Source organism: Dromiciops gliroides, chromosome 1, assembly GCF_019393635.1.
Source record: "Dromiciops gliroides isolate mDroGli1 chromosome 1, mDroGli1.pri, whole genome shotgun sequence".
In the NCBI taxonomy this organism is placed as follows: domain Eukaryota; kingdom Metazoa; phylum Chordata; class Mammalia; order Microbiotheria; family Microbiotheriidae; genus Dromiciops; species Dromiciops gliroides.
In genome coordinates this window covers 487,642,740-487,664,693 of record NC_057861.1, presented here as the reverse complement: position 1 = coordinate 487,664,693, position 21,954 = coordinate 487,642,740, and the positions used below count along the sequence as shown (strand labels likewise).

Here is a 21,954-nt window from a genome sequence, read left to right as displayed (position 1 = left end):
GGTTGTTAGTGCCATCCAACCCCAGTTTTTGTATGGATGCATGTGTATTTATATACATATACATAGAAAAATATACTCTGTATATTTAACAGTTTTACTTATGTACTTGTTGTTTTCCCCAGAATAATGTAAGGCTTTTAAAGATAAGGACTCTTTGGGGGTTTTATCCCTAATTTGGCTGAAGAATTAAATTCAATTGAATTGAAAGAGGGCAATGAATTCTTTATAATTTTGGAAAGAATAAAGGATGCTGGTACCAATGTCTTGTCCACTCTCTCCTGGGGCCTTTAGGCACAAGAACAATATCTCTTACCCTGCAGATAGAAAATCAAAAAGAGTAAGCTCCCGAGCAAAGTAGATACTAAATTATCTTTCTCTTTTGAAAGTGCCCGGACCCCATAGAGTGAAATCGATTTTCCTACTTTATTTGGAAGTTATACTGTTCTTCTTTACTTGTGTACGGGAATTATAATGATAGGGCACTATAGGCAGCTTTACATCAAGTCTTTTGCTTGGCTTTTGGGAATCATTTTAAGATAATTCATTCTGGTTACTTTATTTCAAACATCCATTTCTACAAAGAAAACAAGTAAAAATAAGAAGGCTTCACTTTTCAGAGTAACCCAAAAAATCCCTCTTCCAATGCTTCACAACTATAACCTCTGCATTTACAATTCTTCCATCATTTGCAAATAGAACACTTACAAATAGAATGTTGAATGCTTCCATTTACCTTTATACCATATAAATTCTCAACTAGAGGGCCACTTTCCTTCACATACCTCTACATTTTTCCTTAAACTGGAATCTTTCATACTGTTTTTCAGATATCTCATTTGAAAGTTCAAAATCAATAATTATTTTCTCTTCAAAAGAGGATTTTTAAAAAAATTGGTTATCAAGTATTTAAATTTTGTGGACAGCATAGAATTATTGGAAGCTTAGAAATTCTAGACCCTTCATTTTCTCTATGAGGAAAAGGAGGTTTAAAGAGGTGCGGCCTTATGCCCACAGAGCTAGAATTCAGTCCCTTTTCTGCAAGTTCAGGCATTTTTTTAAACCTCACCAATACCGCCTCTCTTATAATAACCTCATTATATCGTCTTAATAACACTTTATAAGGATACAGCTCATTTCTCCCAAGCTTCTGTTATCAAAGGGCAACAGTTGGCCATCCTTAAACAAAAAGTGTATATGGTTTGGTTTGTTCATCAAAATAAAAGTGTGACCAACCAGATTTCTGAGTTCCATATTATACATTAATTTCCCATTAGGAATGAAACATTCCACTGTCCCTTTTTCTCTTTTTAACCTAAGCTGCAGTGAGGACTGGGAGAATAGCCCTGTGGCTGAGCTGCTTATTTTTTTTTTTAATCTATTCATTTTATACTTTCAGACAGATTTTTCCCTGGGGTGAAACAAAGGTTAACTGAAATTTCCTCTGTTGTGTACCTGAACGAATCAGCAGTTTGAGAAGGAAATCCCATTGATGGGCCAAGAGAGTGACAGGCTCTATTTAAAGAATTCCCCCGACTGTGTGGTAGACCAACCATGCCATGAATTTAACTGTTCCTGTGGTCCCCATACTTGTACCCACCAAAAAGAGAGAGACACAGAGACAGACAGAGAGACACAGAGAGAAAGAGAGAAAAAAGGCTACTTTGTTCTGCAAACTTAGCATTAAGCTTTGAAAAAGCATGAGCCATTGAGTTTTGTGAATTCATGTTAGACAGCACCAGAGGCCATTACTCTAGGAGAACAATATCTGAAAGGCAGTACACAAAAACAGGTAGAAACTGTTTAACTTTTATTTATGTGTGTATATACATATTTATGTGTACGCTTATACACATGTAAAACCTTGGCAGTGTTATCATTTTTGTGCATTCATGTTGCTAGTAATAATTACATTATTTTTCTGACAGTCTGAAATAATACTTTTTTATTTTTCAGTAAAGTTTTATGATTTTTGGCAATACACCTTACACAGAGTTCTTTTTTTTTTTTAAAGGAAAGACAACATGTGCTGAAAGTTTTTTTGTTTTTTTTAACTTGACTTTTAGGCTTTTCTGAAAACATGCTGGAGATTTCTGTGTATTTACTATTAGAAACAGCTCATGTTTTTTGTATTTATAGTGTTTAAAGAAAGCTACTTTAAATATGAAAAGATGGTATCTGTAGTTGGATTAAACACTCTTAATTCATGTGTATTTAACCTCCGGACTTGTGAACCTTATTGAAAAATTCAGCTTTAACTCTGCAGTAGCCCTCAATAGAGCATGCTGCATAGGGATTATAAATACCATGTCATAGACCCCAACCGTCAGACTTTTTCTTTTTTTCTATGGTGACAGTTAGTATGAGGTATTCCCAGGGGGTAGTAACTTGTTTTAAATTTCGAATAAATATTTTTTTTCCAATTTGTTACTGATATATTTATTTCAAAAATATTTAGTATTTAAAATTTTTGAAAGTATTCATTATTCTTATATGATTTTTATTGCTTTTGTTTTGATATTAAACAAAAATGCTTCTTAATTTGTTTTCTGTTCAGTATGGATGGAAATTTTCAAGCATTTGGAAAGTTAGCAAAAATCACATATTCATAATGTTGCCGATCAGCAGTGTCACACAAAGATGACGAGCAATACAGATTATAAATAATGCTGAGCAGGACATTTTGACAAAGAGAAGTTCTTCAACAGGGGTTCCTAACTTTTTTGTGTGTCATAGACCCTCTTGGAAATTTGGTGGATCCTACAGACCCCTTCTCAAAATAATATGGTGTATGCATAAAATAAAATCTATAAGATTACAAAGGAAAGCCATTACATTGAAATACAGCTATCTTTCTCTCTCTCTCTCTCTCTCTCTCTCTCTCTCTATGTGTGTGTACACACACACGCACACACATTTTAAGCTCACAGACACCTGGTTAAGAGCCCTTGCAGTTCTAGAGTATTTTGTGAACAAAATAGTGGGGAAAGTTAGGTTTCTTAACCTGATTACTTTAAACCATGTCTTAAACTCATTCAGTTCAGCAAGCATTAATTAAACACCTACTTTGTGCAAGATGCCTACTAGACTTGACTCTGCCCTGGAGCTACAAAGATAAAAATGAGTAACAGTCTTTACTCTCAAGGACTGGTGGATGGTGATGGAAAGAACATTTTTTTCTTCTCCCCCTTCTTCTGAATTTCCCTGTTTTCTAGGGCAGTCTTATCTTCCCAGTCACCTAGGCTTGAAACCTAGATGTCATCTTCATCTCCTCACTCTCATTCCATATGTCCAATCTCTTGTCAAATCCTAGCATTGCTGTCTTTATTACATCTCTTGTTTATGCCTCTTCTCTGGGCTCCTTCATTGCCTCATGCAGGAGCTTTCTGCTTATGCTTCATGTCACGATGGTCTCTCTATTCCTCTCCATCCTCTGTGTAGCTGCCAAAGCTGAGGTCTATCCACATCATCCCTCTACTCAGTAAACTCCAGTAACAGTTACCTTTAGGATCAAATATAAGATTTTCAGTTTGACTCTGAAAGCACTCCACAGCCTGGCTCCTTCCCACCTTTACAGTCTCTTTCCCCCTTACTGCCTTCCACATAGTCTGCAATCCAGTGACTCAGGTTTCCTGACTCTTCCTTTCACAAAACACTCATTTCCTTATTCCATATACTTTCACAGTCTGTCCCCTATGCCTAAATTCACTCCCTCCAACTCTTTCTCCTGGTTTCCCTGGATTCCTTCAAGACTTAGCTCAAATCCCACTTGCTGCCAGGGACCTTTCCCAGTCACTTCCACTACTATGCCTTGCCTTCCTCTAAGCTCACCTCCCATTTTCATTGTTTGTAGCTTTTATATACTTGGCTGTTTGCATATGGACTTCTTCATTAGAGGTCTTCTCCACCTTCTTGAGGGTCAGGGACCATACTTTTGTTTGCCTTTGTATCTCCAGCACATAACATAGTGACTGGCTTGATATAAACAATTAGTAAATGCTTGTTAACTGATATCAGAGTATGCATTCAACAAACTCTTAGAACTTATGAAGAAGATTCATGGTGGTTTAACTTGCTTTCCAGTAATGATTTTAGGTCAGATTTAAATGTAAGAATTATATAAGAAGCATTATCAGTGACTTACTAACATTTTGCCATTATTTTATTAATAATAATATTTTGCTATCTTAGAATTTTAAGGATCACAAAGCATTTGCCTCATAATTGCGAAGTTTATCAGACTCTATACAGGTGTAGTATATAGTAGAACAGGTAGGTGTTACAGTGGATAGAGTGCAAGATCTGGAGTCAGGAAGACCTGAGTTCAAATTTGGCCTCAGATACTTACTAGCTGTGTGATCCCAGGCGAGTCACTTACCCCCATTTATCTCTGTTTTCTCAGCTAGAAAATGAGCTGGAGAAGGAGATGGCAAACCATTCCAGTATCTTTGCCAAGAAAACAATTGAAGTCATGAAGAGTCAGACATGACTGAAATGACTAAACAACAACATTATGCCTCATTTCATACCTAGAAACTACCACCTCCCTGCCTAGATGTGGAAGTATGCCATTTGGCTCCTGAAGTCTTAATTGGTTGCTGAATGATCAGAATGCTGAAGATTCCTTTTCTTTTCATTGTAATCACCTAGTACTAGTGATTTCACTTTTCATCAGTTTATATCATTTCCCCACCTTCTTCTGAATTTTTCATATTATTTTTTATTGCATAGCAATGTAGTGTTCTTTCCTATACCACTGTTTGTGTGGTGGAAACAGTTCTGAACTTTGGGAGTCATGGAATCTCAGTTCAAATCCCAACTCTGCTATTTGCTTCTGGGACCTTTTACATGGAACTTAACCTCTTCCTGGATCTCAGTTTTCTCTTCTGTAGATTGAAAATATTGGAGGAGATGACCTCCGGTGTCCCTTCCAACCCCAAATCCATGATCCTGTGGAAGTAATGAAATCTCTGTTTTAGATGAAGGGGCTGAGCTTAGGACTTTCCTAAGTGTCTCCTGGGAAACTGAGCCTGTTCTCTTGAGTCTTCATTTCTATTGCACTGCCCGCCTATGTAGTACTGCTTTATTTCCACAACATCTAGATGAGTCGATGCAACAAACCAAAAACAGTCTACATCTGTGTACTATATTGCGTGCATTATGTTTCCATAGAAGCTTTTAATGAATTAGACTTTGAAATTATCAATAAAATCCAAATCTATATTATTGCCTTGTACTAAAAGAAACATGGAAAATTAGCACAAGTTCACATTTTAGACTGTTTTGTATAGTATCTCCTTATTTTCAGAATTACTACTTGCATCTTATCAGGTAGTAGAAAACCCAAGCCTCATTTGGTCATCCTGGATTATAGACTTAGAGTTGGTTTTACTGTTGAAGAAAAGAAGGCCCAGAGAAGTTAGGTGATTTGCTTAGGCTCACACATCAGATGGCAGAACCAGGATTTGAATCCAAGTCCTCTGATTTGTAGTCCAGTACTTACAACTACAGCATGGTTTCAAAGTCTTATGAAAGAGATTTGTTATACAGTGGCTATAAATTTGAAATCAAACACTTCTAAAAAGCACTCACACTAAAAAAAGTATCCTATTAGAAACTGGGGCAGCTAGTCGGCATTGTGCACAGAGTGCTGGGCCTGGAATCAGGAAGACTCATCTTCCTCAGTTCAAATCTGGCCTGACCCCAGGCAAGTCACTTAATACTATTTGTCTCAGTTTCCTCATCTGTAAACTGCACAGGAGAAGGAAATGGCAAACCACTCCAGTATCTTTGCCAAGAAAACCCTTAAATGGGATCACAAAGCATCTGATTTGCTTAATTTAATTTTTCACCAGTGTTAGTTTTCATAGAACCATTAAAATTTAGAGCTGAGAGGAACCTCAGAGGTCATCTATTCTCATCCTCTTCCCAGCTGATGGTAGGTAACCTCCTTCTCATGCTGTACCTTCCAGCCATTCCTCTTTACACTGTACCTTTTCTCTTGTGTTGACCCATTCCTGAAATAGATTCTTCCTTTCCTTCAAGGTTCAGTTCAGGTCCTAGCTCTTCCGTGAAACCTTCCCCTATTTCTATACTTGAAAATGGACTCTTCTTTCTCAAATATTTTGGTTAGGACAGATCTTTTCACTGGGTATCTTAGTCTTTGTATTATGGTTTTTGCTGTGCCTTTCCAGTACAGTTATTTATCTTTGTCATATATTCATTTGATTCTATTAATAACCATTAATGAAAACAATTAAACATAGAAAAGAGAGGACAAACCTAAACTCCCCACCTTTAATAAGGCAGAACAAAAAGAATTAACAAACAGTTAAGCAAATCAGATGCTTTTATTCTGTGTCCCATCCAGACTTCACCAAAACTGTGCTCCTTTTTTGCTCTGGTTTCATTCTGTCTTGAAGATAACGGGATTTAAAAAGATAAGGAGATCACAGAATTACATATTTTTGAGATGAAAAGAGCTTTAGAGTTAGCTAATCCAGGTCCTTGGTGACTTGCCCAAGATGACAAAGTAGTAATTGGTCAAAGTCAGATTTGAATCTAGGTTCTCTGACTTCAAATCCAATGCTCTTTCCACTGTGCCTAAAAAAATTTGAATGTCAACCTATTAATGCAGTGGTGAAATTCTCTTTTAAAAATACTCTTATGTTGTGTTTTTAGATAGTTCTGGTTCTTCTGTATTTATTTTATCACTTCATATAGATATTAATTGGTGTGTTTCATTTTTATGGAATAATGTTCTATTTCCTGGGTTTGTGGTTTTTTTTTTTTGGGGGGGGTCTTTTGTTGTTGTTGTTTTTGTGGGGCATTGAAGGTTAAGTGACTTGTCCAGGGTCACACAGGTAGTAAGTGTCAAGTGTCTGAGGCCAGATTTGAACTCAGGTTCTCCTGAATCCAGGGCCAGTGCTTTGTCCACTGTGCCACCTAGCTGCCCCCTATTTCCTGGTTCTTTAACATGTAGGTTGATTTGGATTTTTTGGCATTAGAACTAAAATAAATATGAATAATTATATACAGATAAAGATAACTCTTTTTTGCCTTTTAGACCTAATAGTCAAAGGACTTATCAGTCAAAAGTCATTTTTGTGACTTGTATATTGTCATACTGTCCAAAATGTTTGCATCAGGCTGAAGTCTCATCAACAGTCTATTAGAATGCCTGTTTCCCCACTGTGCCTCCAGAATTAAACTTTTGTTTTGTTTTTGTTTTTCTAGAAGCTTTGTGGTAGTATTCTAAAGTTTTCTTTGACACAAACATCTTTTCGTGTTATTAATAGCTTATATTTAATTCTTTGACCGTTGCTTATCAGAGCCCACTTAGTAGATCATAAGCTTCTTGAAGGTATAGACTGTCTTGTTTCATATTTGTGTCTCTTATGCTGCTTACCTTGGAAAGAAAAGGCCTTGGAGAGAATAGGTACTTAAATGATTGTTGAATGTAAATTTTTTATCTTACTCATAATTATAGAGTCAACAGACCTAGAAACCTTGACTGACTTACTCAAAGTCACCTAAGACTAGAACTCAAGATTCCTGTTTTCCAGGTTTTATTACCTAATGCACTATTATTATCTCACTCCATTACCTAATTAGTTAGATTAAGAGCTCATCAAGAGATCTTTTGGAAATAGAATCAATTGACTGAATGGAAATCTAAGATATTCCAAAAGGCAGAATAGATGGGCCTACAACAAAGAATGATTTACTCAGCAAGACTGGCTACAATTAGCTAGAATAAATGGATCTTCAACCAAAAGGAGGACTTCCAGACAGTCCTAATTAAAAGACCAAGTTAATAAGCATTTCTTTTTTGTTGTTGTTGTTGAATAGTATTTTATTTTTTCTAGTTACATGCAAAGATAATTTTCAACATGCGTTTCTATAAGATTTTGAGTTCCAAATTTTTCCCTCCCCCCCCCCATGGCAACCAATCTGATACAAGGTATATATGTACAATTACATTAAATATATTTCCACATTGGTCATGTTGTGAAAGAAGAATCAGAACTGAAGGGAAACACCTCAAGAGAGGACAAAAAAATATAAGTGAAAATAGTATGGTTCAGTCTGCATTCAGATTCTACAGTTCTTTTTCTGCATGTGCAGAGCATTTTTCATCATGAGTCCTTTGGGATTGTCTTGGATCATTGTATTGCTGAGAACATCCAAGTCTATCACAGCAGATCATCACACAGTGTTACTCTTACTGTGTACAATGTTTTCCTGGTTCTGCTCACTTCACTCAGCATTGATCCATTTAAGTCTTTCCAGGTTTTTTTGAAATCTGCCTGCTCATCATTTTTTATAGCACAATAGTATTCTATTACATTAATATACAACAACTTGTTCAGCCATTGTCCAGTTGAAGGGCATCCCCTCAATTTCCAATTATTTGCAACCACAAAGAGAGCTGCTATAAATATTTTTGTACATGTGGGTCTTTTTCTCTTTTTTTATGATTTCTTTGGAATATAGACCTAGTAGTGGTAGTACTGGGTCAAAGGGTATGCACAGTTTTATAGCCCTTTGGACATAGTTCCAAATTTCTCTCCAAAATGGTTTGATCAGTATTCAAATTTTGTCCCATAAGCATTGTTCTGGTTACTCAGTTGATGAAGAGTCTTGGAAATAGAACTGGGTCCACAACAGAAAACACCAACTGTTTTCCCTCTGTTACATTTGGCTATTTCATCAAAGAGAAGTTTCCATTGAGGTCTTCCAATAAAAAGTCTAGAATTCAGTGCTTGATACTTTTCACCAATTATTTTCTGTATTCTGTCTGTTTGACTGAGATACAGTTGGATGTTCACATCAACAGTGCATTAGTGTTCCAATTTTTCCATATCTTCTCCAACCTTTATTATTTTCCTTTTTTGTTATATTAGTTAATCTGATAGGTGTGAAGTGGTACCTCAGAGTTGTTTTAATTTGCATTTCTCTAATCAATAATGATTTAGAGAATTTTTTTTTCCATATGGCAGTAGATAACTTTGATTTCTTCATCTGAAAACTGCCTGTTCATATCCTTTGACCATTTCTCAATTGGTGAATGACTTGTATTCTTATAAATTTTATTTAGTTCTCTATATATTTTAGAAAGGAGGCTTTTATCAGAAATACTATAAAAATTGTTTTCCACATACCCCAAAAGAGAAAAAGACCTATTTGTACAAAAGTATTTTTAGCAGCTCTATTTGTGGTGGTTAAGAATTGGAAGTCAAAGGAATGCCCATCAATTGGGGAATGGCTAAATAAGCTGTGGTTTTTGATGGTGATAGAATATTATTGTGTGATAAGAAATGACAAGCAGGATGATTTTGGAAAGACTTGTCTGAACTGATATATAGTAAAGTGAGCAGAACAAAGAGAACATTGTACACAGAGACAGCAGTATTGTTTGATGAAGAACTGTGAATGACTTGACTTTTCTCAACAATACAGTGATCCAAGACGATACCAAAGGAGTATTGAAATATACTATCCACCTCCCAAGAAAGAATTGATATTAATGCAACACAGACTGAAGCATGCTATTTTTCACTTTCTTTAATTTTTTCTTTTATTCAAGTTTTCTTATACAAAAATGGTGTTTTACATAATCATACATGTATAATCCATATCTGATTGCTTACCACCTCAGGGAAGGGGGAAAGGAGGGAGGGAAGGAAAGATAAAAATTGGAACCCAAAACTATAAATAAAAATGTTTATTACATTAAATTTTTTTGTTTCCCAGCTTTCTGCTTTCTTTCTAATCTTCTAATCTAAAACTTCTCTTCTTACAAAGCCTTTTTAATTTAATGTAACCAAAATGATCCATTTTGCTTTTCATAATATTCTCTCTCTCTTGTTTGGTCATATGTTGTTCTTCTCTCCATAGATTTGAGAGGTAAACTTCCTCTCCTAATTTGCCTATAGTATCACCCTTTATGTCAAAATCAGGTACCCATTTTGACCTTATGTTGGTATACAGTATAAGGTATTGATCTATGTCTAGTTTCTGCTATACTGTCTTAGAGTTTTCCCATCAGTTTATGTCAGACGGTGAGTTCTTATCCCAGAAACTGGAGTCTTTGGGTTTATCAAACAGTACATTACTAAAGTCATTTACTACTGTGTCTCCTGTTCCTAACCTATTCCAATGATCCACCATTCTATTTCTTAGCCACTTAGCCAGTACCAAATAGTTTTGATGACGGCCACTTTATAGTATAGCTTCAGATTTGGTATGGATAACCCACCTTCCTGTGCATTTTTTTTTTCATTAGTTCCCTTCATATTCTTTTGGAGTGATTGTGTAGGGAGCTCCTAAAGGTTCCTCCCTTTCCTCCGCCATCTTGGATCCACCCCAGAAGTCTTCTTCCCTTCATATTCTTGACCTTTTGTTCTTCCAAATGAATTTTGTTACTATTTTTTCTAGCTCTATAAAATAATTTTTAGATAGTTTTATTGGTATGACACTGAATAAGTAAATAAATTCAGGTAGAATTGTTAATAAGCATTTCTCAAGCACCTACTAAGTGCCAGTTAAGTGCCAGTTCCTATGCTAAGCATTGAGGATACAAAGAAAGGCAAAAACCAGTTCCTCTTCTCAAATAGCTCACAGTCTAATGGACCAAAGCTGAGTAGAAACTTTGAAATATAAATATGAGAGTCAAGAGAAACATGATAAGGTAAATATACATGGAAACAATCAGAAAAAATTTTGTAAAGATGACTTATTTACATTCTAATAGAAGGACAGTGATGCCAGTGTCCCTAAGGGTCAAAGAAGAAATCACATATGACAGAAAGCATAGGAGTGATTTTGTTATATTTTGATTATTTTAAAATAAGAAAATAAACAGAGGAAGAAAATAATACACTGAGGCGGAGAGAGAGGAAGAGTAGAGGAACTACATAATAGGAATGTGCAAGTAGAAGTCTATACAAAGAAATCTGAGAAAGGGGTGCTACTTGAACTTCACTTTTTTCTGAAGTAGTCAAAGGAGGGTAGAAGACACCTACTTTCTTCTACAAAAACTTGGTTTAGAAATACTTTTTTTTGGTGAGGCAATTGGGGTTAAGTGACTTGCCCAGGGTCACACAGCTAGTAAGTGTCAAGTGTCTGAGGCCAGATTTGAACTCAGGTGTACTGCGCCACCTAGCTGCCCCTAGAAATACTTTCAATAAGGAAACAGGAGTAAAAAATAGAGAAAGACTGTTCTCAAGGGAAGAAATCCGAGTCATATATAGTCATATTTCTTTTTAATGCTCCAAATCACTAATAATTCAAGAAACAAAAATCAAAATAACTCTAAAATGCAACTCACACCCATGGGATTGGCAAAGGTGACAGAAAAGGGAAAGGACAGATGCTAGATGCACTGTGGTAAAATATGTGCATTAATGCACTATTAGTAGAGCTATGAATTGATAGCCATGAATAGGAAGCCATGCAGGAAAGCAGTTTAGATCTATGACCCCAACTTAAACTCTGTGTTCATTTTGGCCCCCAAGACACCCCTCCTACATTTATATACCAGAGATCAGAAAAGAGGAAAAAGATCACATGTGAAAAACTATTTATAGCAGCTCTTTTTGTAGAAGCAAGGAACTAGAAATTAAGGGGATCCCCATCAATTAGATAATGGCTGAACAAATTATGTATGTAATGGAGCATATAACATCATAACAAATTCAGAGGAGTGGGGAATAAATTACCATTTGAATCTACCTATCTGTGAAGGGGAAAAGACCTCATGTTCAAACAATTGAAAAAGTAATAGAATCTCAAAAAATTAAATGTGTAATTTTTATTATATATATATATATATATATATATATATATATATATATATATATATATATATATATATATATATATATATATATATATATATATTTGGTGAGACAGTTGAGGGACTTGCCCAGGGTCACACAACTAGTAAGTGTCAAGGGTCTGAGGCCAGATTTGAACTCAGGTCCTCCTGAATCCAGGGTCATGGGTTGGGTGGTATGTAAAGTAGGTACAGAGCAGCAAAAACAAGGAAAAAAAGGTGCAAAAGAGGACCACTGAAGCACCTTTTTATGATACAAGAAGGTAACAAGTAAGACGGACAGTAGTAGGATATTATGGCTGCAAGGCAGTGCTTAGCACAGAGCCTCGCACCAAGGAAACATAACAAATACTGGTTGCTCCCTGGTTATCCAGGACTCCTATGGATTAGAAGTCTCCTATACCTTGAATGTCCTTCTTGGAAATTACTGTTGGCCTCCTTTATTACACCACTATCTATCCTGGCCATCGTATTTTGTCAATTCCATTTCTGATTCATCCTCATCCTCTTTCAGGTTCTACAGGCATCCTCATCATTGTCTCCATTTTGTTTCCTATAAAACAATCCATTGATAGTTTTGCAGCCTACTTAGAATCACCATATTCCCCTCCATTGTCTTTTAGATGATATAAAACTAAACTTTCTATGGACTGTGATATTCCATGACTTGCAGCCATACTACATCATTGGAAGAAAGTTGTTGAAGAGATAGATACTTCTTTTTTCAAGGAGACACATGTTTGGGATCATTAAAAGCATTGAGCAGTTTCCCAAAGGCAGTTCCATCTACTCAGTTTGGGGCTCGCCTCATCCTTTTGGAAGGTCTGTCCAAGGGTATATATACTGATGGATCAACTCTGGGTTGTCCATACAAATAAGTATGGACAATAGGCATCCTTAATCTATTCGGTTTCTTCCTGTCTGAATATTTAGGATGAGCTCTTTTTAGTGCTTATGAGAGTCAAGAGAAACATGAAGGCTTGGCAATGTTCTTGAATTTGTCCAACATCTGAAGGTCTCAGTATCTATAGAAACTTATTTGATTTGGACTCTATGCTGGATGCATACCTTTTGGGGGAGAAATGTGTGAGAAAAGCAGAGTCTAATGTGGTGTTTGGGATTCTGGGTGGGTGGGTGGGGGCTGAACCAGAGGAAATTAATGGGTAGGTGGTTGTACTGCTTTAAAATGCTGTCAGGTAATCAACAAACATGTATTAAGCATTTGCTGTATGTCCTATTATTTGGGATCCACGAAGGGAGTAGAAATGACAAGGGAAAGGAATTCAGGGTCCCTGAGTAAACAAAAAGCCACATTGGAACTATGAAAAAACTCATTTGTCTTATCACCACCAAAGTGTTTTTCCCAGTGCACTGGTTAAGAAACGCTGTCAATCCAATGAATACTCAAAACCTCATGAAGGATCTTGCTAGTTCCATCATATTTGTTTAAAATGTGCAATAAGTTATTGAGGAATTGCCAGCTTATGACCTAGAATATTACTAAATTCCAGGATAATATTTTAAACATAGTATATTTGACCTTTCAAAGCTACCTTATATTCATTACAATATTCTTGCTGGTGAAGGTAGTTTGTTATTTTATGTATCATTGGCAGGTTCCTTTTTTCTTTTACCTAATAATCTTAAATTGACTAGATTTTTAATTTCTAGGAAATATGGAGACTGAGATAACAAAGCTGATGTTCAGTGTTATGACTTGGTGTCCAGGACAAATGGCTCCTTTGACTATTGATTAGTGTGGGTGGTGACAGGAAAAATAAAAGAAGCAGCTCTTTAATGTATTCTTTCTTGGTTGCTGCTTCCAAACTTACAAAGAACATAATCATCTGGGAAACATCTCTGCCTTCCTCTGAGTTGGTCTTTTTTTTTTTTTAAAGCAGAATGGTTTTCTTAGTAAAATACTTTATTTTAGAATATATCTATAAGACATTTTTTACTGCTCATAGGCCTGGAGAAATGTAGATTACTTCATGGCTCTTCAAATTTCCTTTCAATAGAATAGAATAAAGTAACTAGTCAGGCTGGATTGGTATATTTGAGATAGAGGAATAAGGTGGGGGGTGGAAGAATCTTTCCTTTGCTTAAAAAAAAAAACAACCCTGCAACAGTGCTTTGTTTACACCCCAGCTTCTGCATTAGACATAGTACCCTTCTAACATGTTGCCAGCAGACATGGGCTGAAGAAGTAACAGCCATTTACAGTTTTACAATGGGACTACAAAGAGAGAGAGAGAGAAAGGTACTATATAAAGAAGTAGATTTTGTCCCTACATCCTTCACATTTTACATATTAAAATTAAAGGCTAGCCATTGACTTACTGAAGGGTTTTGCTTTTTATTCTCTGTTATGCAGTAGATTTGAAGTTCTGTAGTGCTAGCATTAAGTTACATGCTTCCCAGTGGTAAGGTGATAATCCTGATGTGATCAGAGACAATTCTGATTTTAAATGTATGCATATGCAACTCAAAATGGAAGCCAGTTAGAAACCAACAAGCTTGGTTCCAACTTTAATTTAAATAAGTTCTGTTAGAGTTCAGGCATGGTGGTTTAGCGGTATATCTGTATAAATGCTTTGAAGAGCCAAAGGATTTTTATTAATGTTCAGAATTGATAACATAAATCAATATTCATTTTAACATGTTCTTTTTTGAAAATTAAATTTCCATATTTATCAACTTTTTAAATGTAGAGGTATTTTTAAAAATATGTAATGAATTAATCTTAAATTTCCATATTTATCAACTTAGTTTTTGAAATGTAGCGGGTTTTAAAAAAAGTATAATGAATTAATCTTATTTATGTTTGTTTTTCAGACAAAAATGATGTAAACTGGTTCATCAGTGATAAAGATCTAGAGGTAAAATAAATTTCTTTTAAATATTGTAAATAACATTCAAGGTTTATTTACATTAATCATGTTTACTTTCATATCTTTATGATGCTTTCTAGAAAATTAAATCAACCTTTTCACTCTAACAGTAACTGAATTTCAGTAAAACCATAGACATTTTTTAGCTTAAAGTGACCCGAAATATTGTACTTTATTATCATTTATTTCTACTCTGGGTCTTGTTTCCTTCATCTGTAAATTGAGGGAGTTGGACTAAATAATTTCTAAGGACCTTTCCAGTTCTAAATCTTATGATCCTATTGCTCCTGTCTAAACTTCTCATTTACAAAGAAATTGAGGCTTATTTCCTTACATGTCTTGATGAATGGAATAGAATTCTGTGGTTTTGGACATACTCATTGCTGTGGACTATGTATGTGCCTACATGGCTTGGCACTAGTACTTTAACAAGACTGACACAGGAAATAGCTGTTTCTTCAGTAGAAGGAAATGGTTAGCCTATATTTAGTGTGTGACAGGTGTTTGTTGCTTTCACATTAGTAGCATTCATCTTGTTAAATGGTAGAATCATTTTACGTTTTAAAGGAGAAAGATTAAGGAATACTATTCAGCCAGTTATCTAGATTTGAATAATATTTTTATCATTTGTATTTTAATTTGATTTTTACTAAATAGTATGAAGAAGGGTGGCAGCCAGGAATTATAAACTCCTGGAGTTTGTGTATGATGTTGTTAATGTATTTTACTCACTTTTCAGTTCAAGATAGTTGGTTTGGGCTCCTTTAAAATAGGAGGGGGAAAAACATGGAAGGAAAAGAATGTCATCAGTGTGGAGACAACATGAAACACTCTCCATTAGAGACATTTTAATCTTTCAATAATATTAATTATAAGCATATCTGGCAGGTAGAGGGAATTGCTAACAGTCCTCAAAGAAAGAAACATTGACTCTTGGGTGAAGAAACTAACAAAATGGAAAACTAGGCACTTTGCTTAGGCCCCAATAACTATCAAAAACCCATTAAAGATAAATTTTACAGTAGCTGTAGAGCAGTTATAGTTGAATTAACAGACTAAATTAAGACAGACCACCAATAGTGTAATATTATTTAACACAATAGAAGGATCATTTTTTGGTTGTTTTTTGGTTGGGCAGTGAGGGTTAAGTGACTTGCCCAAGGTCACATAGCTGGTAAATGTCAAGTGTCTGAGGCCGGATTTGAACTCAGGTCCTCCTGACTCCAGGGCTGGTGCTCTATCTACTGTGCCACCTAGCTGCCCCCAAGAAGGCTCACTTTTAAATCATTTACTTAAAACCCTCCTTCACCAGCCTCCACACTGAGTAAGAATGTGCAAACCTACCCAGAGACTCATACATACTATGCAGTTAGGATTTGTTCCTGCCATAGGCACTTTGCTGGCACACCCAGCACCACACAAAAAGTAGCACTAATTTCTCCGCAGCTATTGCGGGGGTGGGGGTCGGGTGGTCGCGAAGCTTTCTGCCTTCTGCCTATGATGTTTCCTTGGTTAAGAATCCCCAAGGCTGCAAAGACTGTCTGAAATGCCATCATTCAGTCTTGAAAAAAGTGACAGTGGCTAACTCAGTTTCACCAGAGAAATAGAATGAGATACAATTGAGGAACTGGAGAAGAACTAAGTATAAATGACTACACCAGGCCTGAAGGAAAGGGGACTGAAATCTATCTAAGACCATAATGTGCTTCCAAAGGCCACTTAGGGTAGGGGCCAAGGCAGATAAACCTAAGTCAGCCAGTGTGAGAGGATGTTGAAAGTCTTTTACAGTATAGCACTAGAGGTATTACACAGAAGCAAACGGAGAGGAGTCAGAAAGTAAGTAACAGAAAGAAATTAAAGGATAAATTAATGTAGAGACAAAGATTTTAAGAGGAAAACCTTCAATAAAACCTAGAGCATAAACAAATAAATCACCAGTGTGCTACAGCTAGAGGGAAGAAAGAGTACTAAATGGGCAAACAGATTAAAAAGCCTTCTTAACAAATATAAGATGAAAATTTCACAGAAGCCTTTGGAATCCCGAGAGCATGGAATAACAAGAAATTCCAGAATGGTTCAGAAGTTAAATCTATAAGAAAAGAAATTAGGAATTAATATTTGTTAGAAGTTGTAACTCTCAATGCATAAATAAAAACTTAATATATATTAGAGGGGGAAAAACACAAATTATTCCATGGTGAGCAACTTATTCCATGGTGAAGAATTTCTCCTAATAAAAGAAAGATGAACAGATTTGGAATATGGAAGTGCTGAAATTGAGGAAAATGTGACAGAGAAGAAAATGGCAACCACACTAAAAGAACATATGCCAAAAGCCAAAGTATAAGCTATTGTCATTGATCTCAAATATAGGATGTCCATAGACAACTTAAGTATGATAGGACTCCTAGAAGGATGAAACAAAAACTTTAAAAATACCTTATTTTAAGAAATATTGCAAGAAAATTACCCTGAACTTCTAAATACAGAAAACAAAGGGCAAATTGAAAGAATATATGTTTCAAACTCCAAGACACATTCAGAATGGTTACATTCAATGGCTCCAGTGACAAATCTACGGTTGACCAAGAGAAAGACATCCAAACATAAAAGAAAGGTTAACACAGAATTATTCTGCATCCATTAGGATCTGCAGAATGATAATAGAACTGTACATTCCCAAAAGCTCCAACCCAAAAATGTCATACCTTGCAAACTTGAGCATAACCACTAATTAAAAAAATGTGAGACTAAGCAAAATGAAAGAATTCAAGTACCATGTGACCATAATCAAGATCACACAAAACCTGGCAACTTCTACTGTAAATTTAAAATCTTAGACTACTATAGTAAAGAAAGAAAAACATAAGGGCTTGCAAACAAGAATAATTTATTCAACAGAGTTCAATATAATCCTACCAGGGGCGGGGGGCGGGGAGAGACCTTTAATGAAATAGAGAACTTTCAGGTATATTTGATGAAAATACCTGAGGTGAGTAGGAACTTTGAAATACAAAAACAAGACCCAGGGAAATTTAGTTGAACAATTGGAAGGGGCTATTTGATGATAAAATCCTAACACTGAAAGGGAGAAGTAATAAGTGTTCCTTCAGAACATTAATGTTTTCAAAGGGTATTCAGGGAATTAAATAAGAAAACTAGAAGACCTGTGGGTGATTGGTTCTGCTCTAAGAGTTTGGGGAAGGTAAAAGGGATACACTTGTATAGAAAGGAAGAATAAGTAGATGGGATTTGCTGTTTTTCAGAATTTGGATGAATGATACAAATATACAAACATAAAGGAAGATGGTAGTGGAGAGAGGAGTTAGCATCAAGTGAACTTCATTCCCATCTCAGCTGGACAAAGGAAGGAAGAACACATGCTCATGGGATTGGGAACACACACACCCCACCCACCCACAGATTTAATAATTGAAATAGACCAAATTTGAATGGGAAGATGGTTATGAAAAAAGATAATATTGAGTGAATTAAAAGAAAAATAAAAGATTTAGAAATTGTCCTTTTTTTTCCTTTTCTTTATCTTTGCTATGGTCCTTACCCTCCCTGTTTCCTTAAGCCCAATTAAAAACAGCACAAAAAACCCCAACCCTATAATAAATAAATATAGCTGAGCAAAACAAATCTGCACTGAAACCACATCCAGAAATGTGTATTTCCCCCACATATGAGTCTATTCACATTCTGTCAAGAAGTAAGTAACATGTGTCATCATAGGTCCTTTTGATACCTGGCTGGTCAGTGCTTTTATCAGTTCTTCAATATTTCCAAGTTTTTTTTTATAATGTTGTCATTATATAAAAATTTTTCCTGGTTTTAATCAAGTCACTGTCAGTTCATGTTTTCCAAGATTTTCTGACACCATCTCATTTCTTATGTCATGATAATATCCTTTACAGTAAAATATCATCATCTGTTCACCCTATAACAATGGTTGACCATATTTTCCAAAATAAAATGTTATATGTTATATAACAAAAGACATAACTTTTGTACAAATAAATAGAGAGGGTTAGAGGAAAGAAAAATATCCCTAATATTGGCTAAGCCAGAAAAAACTATAAAGCAATTTTAAAAATAAAATCTTGGCCAAAAGATTACAGCAGTTTATTTATAAAATCATTGCCTAATCAAGTTAGACTTAAACCTGGAGTGCACAGATGGCTCATCATTAGGAAAACATAATCATATTTAAAATTAAAACTTCCAAATACACATGATTATATCAATAGATGCAGAAAAAAGCTTAGATAAAATACAGTAGTCATTTTATAAACCCTGAAAAGGATAGGTATGGAATGATCTTTTCATTATATGCAATGGGGAAATATTAGCTTTCCCAATAAATACAAGAATAAAACAAAGACATCTTCTTGCCACTACCTTTGATCTTGTCATCACTCAAAAGTGTTATGCTTCCATGTTTAGGAACTCTATGATTTTCTTAGATTATCACAAGTAGAGCCTATATAATGCTTGTCATTCTCCCCAACTCTAGCACTACCAATACCAGGCCCCTGACCTCTCTCTCTGTCTTGCAAACCCATAACCCTGTTTATCTTCACTGGGACTTCCAATTCCTCCACCACTCAAGTCTTGGCCAAGCCATCATCCCTGCACTAGCTGCATTCTCAGAACTCCTTTTCCTTTCTCAATATCCCGTAGTGAATCACTTTAATTCTACACTGTCCTATTCTCTTGTGGCTTTTACTGATTTTGCCCTGCCGAGCCTCAGTTTTGGATTACCCTCACAAGTTAATGCTTTTGATTGTTTTTGCATTCTGCTGAGTGCAGCTGGAGAAAATTACAAAACCATGCTGACTATTTAACAATAACAAAATCCAAGCAATAACTGAAAGGGAAATACATTTCAGAATAATTACAAAATTCATAAAATATCTTAGCATCGGCCTGCCAAAGGAAACTCAATAACTGTATTTATTTAATTACAAACATTACTTAAAGAAATAAAGAACAGCTTAAATCACTGGAAAAGTATTCAGGGCTCATATCTGAGCCATGCCACTATAATAAAAATGATGATACTAAAAGAGTTCATTTGTATATTTACTACTATACCAATTTAGTACTATACCAAGGGCTACTTTACAGAGCATGAGAAAATCACTACAAAATTCATTTTGAAGTTCAAAAGATCTAGATTATCCAGGGGAAATATTGGAAGGGGCAGGGGAGAGAAGGTAGAAAGGAAGTTGGGTTAGGATTTAGACCACAGACTGTATCGTAAAGCAGTAATCATCAAAATCATTTGGTGCTATTTAAAAATTAAGAAGTAGATCAGTGGAACAGTGTAAATGAGTAAGAATATGAAATAATTGAATTGAGTAACTCAGTGTTTGAAAAAACAGAAAACTTAGATTTCCTAAGAAATTACCTGGCAGAAATTAGGTTTTAGACCAACATCTTCCTAATATACCACAATAAATTGGATGTGACCTGCTAAGGACCATACCATTTAAAAAAAAAAAAAAAATATATATATATATATATATATATATATTTATACACACACAGAGACACACACACACACACGTGTGTGTCTGTGTCTGTGTGTGTGTCTGTGTATAAATAAAAGAGAGTTATAGAAGAAAAATTCCTTACTCTGCATTTTTAGCCAACATATGTTAGAGACTATTTGGAGAGAGGGATCCAAACAGGCAGATTTTCTCATGCTTATTTTAAATATAGGCCTGAGCAGTATCTTCGTACATATTATACTGATCATTAAAACAAAAGCAAAATTCCACAACAAGATGAGAAAGGCAAGGGCACACTATTTAGACTTTAGGACTTTTAAAATTGCTTAAATGGAATAATAATAACAATAGTAGGAGTACACCCTTGGAGAAGTATCATCCTGAAACCGTTTATTTTGGTCAATAGAGAACAAAGATTGGTCACCATTATCATCTTAGTTTCAAAGAAACAGTTTTCCTTCTTGTCCTCAGTTGAGGTTTCTATGACAAAAACTTAATATGTCTGATAAAACGGAAACCCTGGACTTGAGAAAAGGGTGTTACTTCTTTGTCATTGATTAAGCCTTAATAAATTTTTTCCTTCAGGTGAAACCAGGAATTTCAGACCAGAACAATGTTGCTTAATATTACAAAAAAAGATACCTTAGCAGATACACTTCCAGAGAAGCATATCATATACTCTTCATAGTCAATAAAAAGATAATTTTTATTATAGAAAATTGAAAAGCTTTTACACAGAAAAATCACTGTAGTTAGAAGAAAAACTGATCGAGGCAGATGGGACTTTAAAACAAATTTCTTTGACATAGGCCTGGCATGCAAGATATATGAAGAAATAATTCCAAAAAATAATAACAGGAGCTATTCCCCAGTAAATAAATGATCAAAGGATGTGAACAGGCAGTTTTCAAAGGAAGAAAAAAGAGCTATCAGCAACCATGTAGAAAAAAACTCCAGATTAAAGAGAAATGCAAATTGGAATAATGCTGAAATTCAGCTTCATACCCATCAGACTGGCAAAAGCAACTAAAAAGGAAAATCACACTTGTTGGAAAGGATGTGGAAGGAAAAGCCATATTTAATGTGGAGCTGTGGATTGGTCTAGCTGGTCTAGAAAGCAGTTTGGACTTTGCACCCCAATTACTAAACTCTGCATACCCTTTGACCCAATAATGTCACTACTAGGCTTATATACTAAAGAGCTCAAAAAAGATGGAAATGATCCATCCATACAAAAAATATTTAAAGCAGCTACTTTTTGTAGTGACAGAATTAAAAACTAAGAAAGTACTCATATATTGGAATGGTTGAATAAATTATAGTATATGAACATAATGGAATATTATCACACTGTAAGAAATGATAAAAGGGAAAATTTCAGAGAAACCTGGAGACCACTTGTATGAACTGATGCATAATGAAATGAGCAGAACCACAAGAACAGTTTATACAAGAAAAACATAAAGACAAACAACTTTGAAAAACTTATGAAATCGGGAAGCTAGGTGGTGCGCTGGATAAAGCACCGGCCCTGGATTCAGGAGGACCTGAGTTCAAATTCGCACTCAAGACACTTGACACTTACTAGCTGTGTGACCCTGGGCAAGTCACTTAATCCTCATTGCCCCGCAAAAAGAAAAGAAAAAGAAAGAAAAACTTATGAAATCAATGCAGTGAGCAACCACTTCATCAGAAGACCAGTGATGAA

At 35.3% G+C, this 21,954-nt stretch overlaps 1 protein-coding gene across 2 annotated transcripts in view; it reads left to right on the top strand.

Moving 5' to 3' along the window:
* The window catches only part of ZCCHC7 (zinc finger CCHC-type containing 7), a 283,186-nt gene that overhangs the window by 173,102 nt on the left and 88,130 nt on the right, over window positions 1–21,954 (top strand). For both annotated transcript variants that reach the window (XM_043978572.1, XM_043978571.1), the window contains exon 3: window positions 14,672–14,715. In XM_043978572.1, coding sequence (XP_043834507.1) covers window positions 14,672–14,715 — 44 coding nt within the window. The remainder of the gene's footprint in view (window positions 1–14,671; window positions 14,716–21,954) is intronic.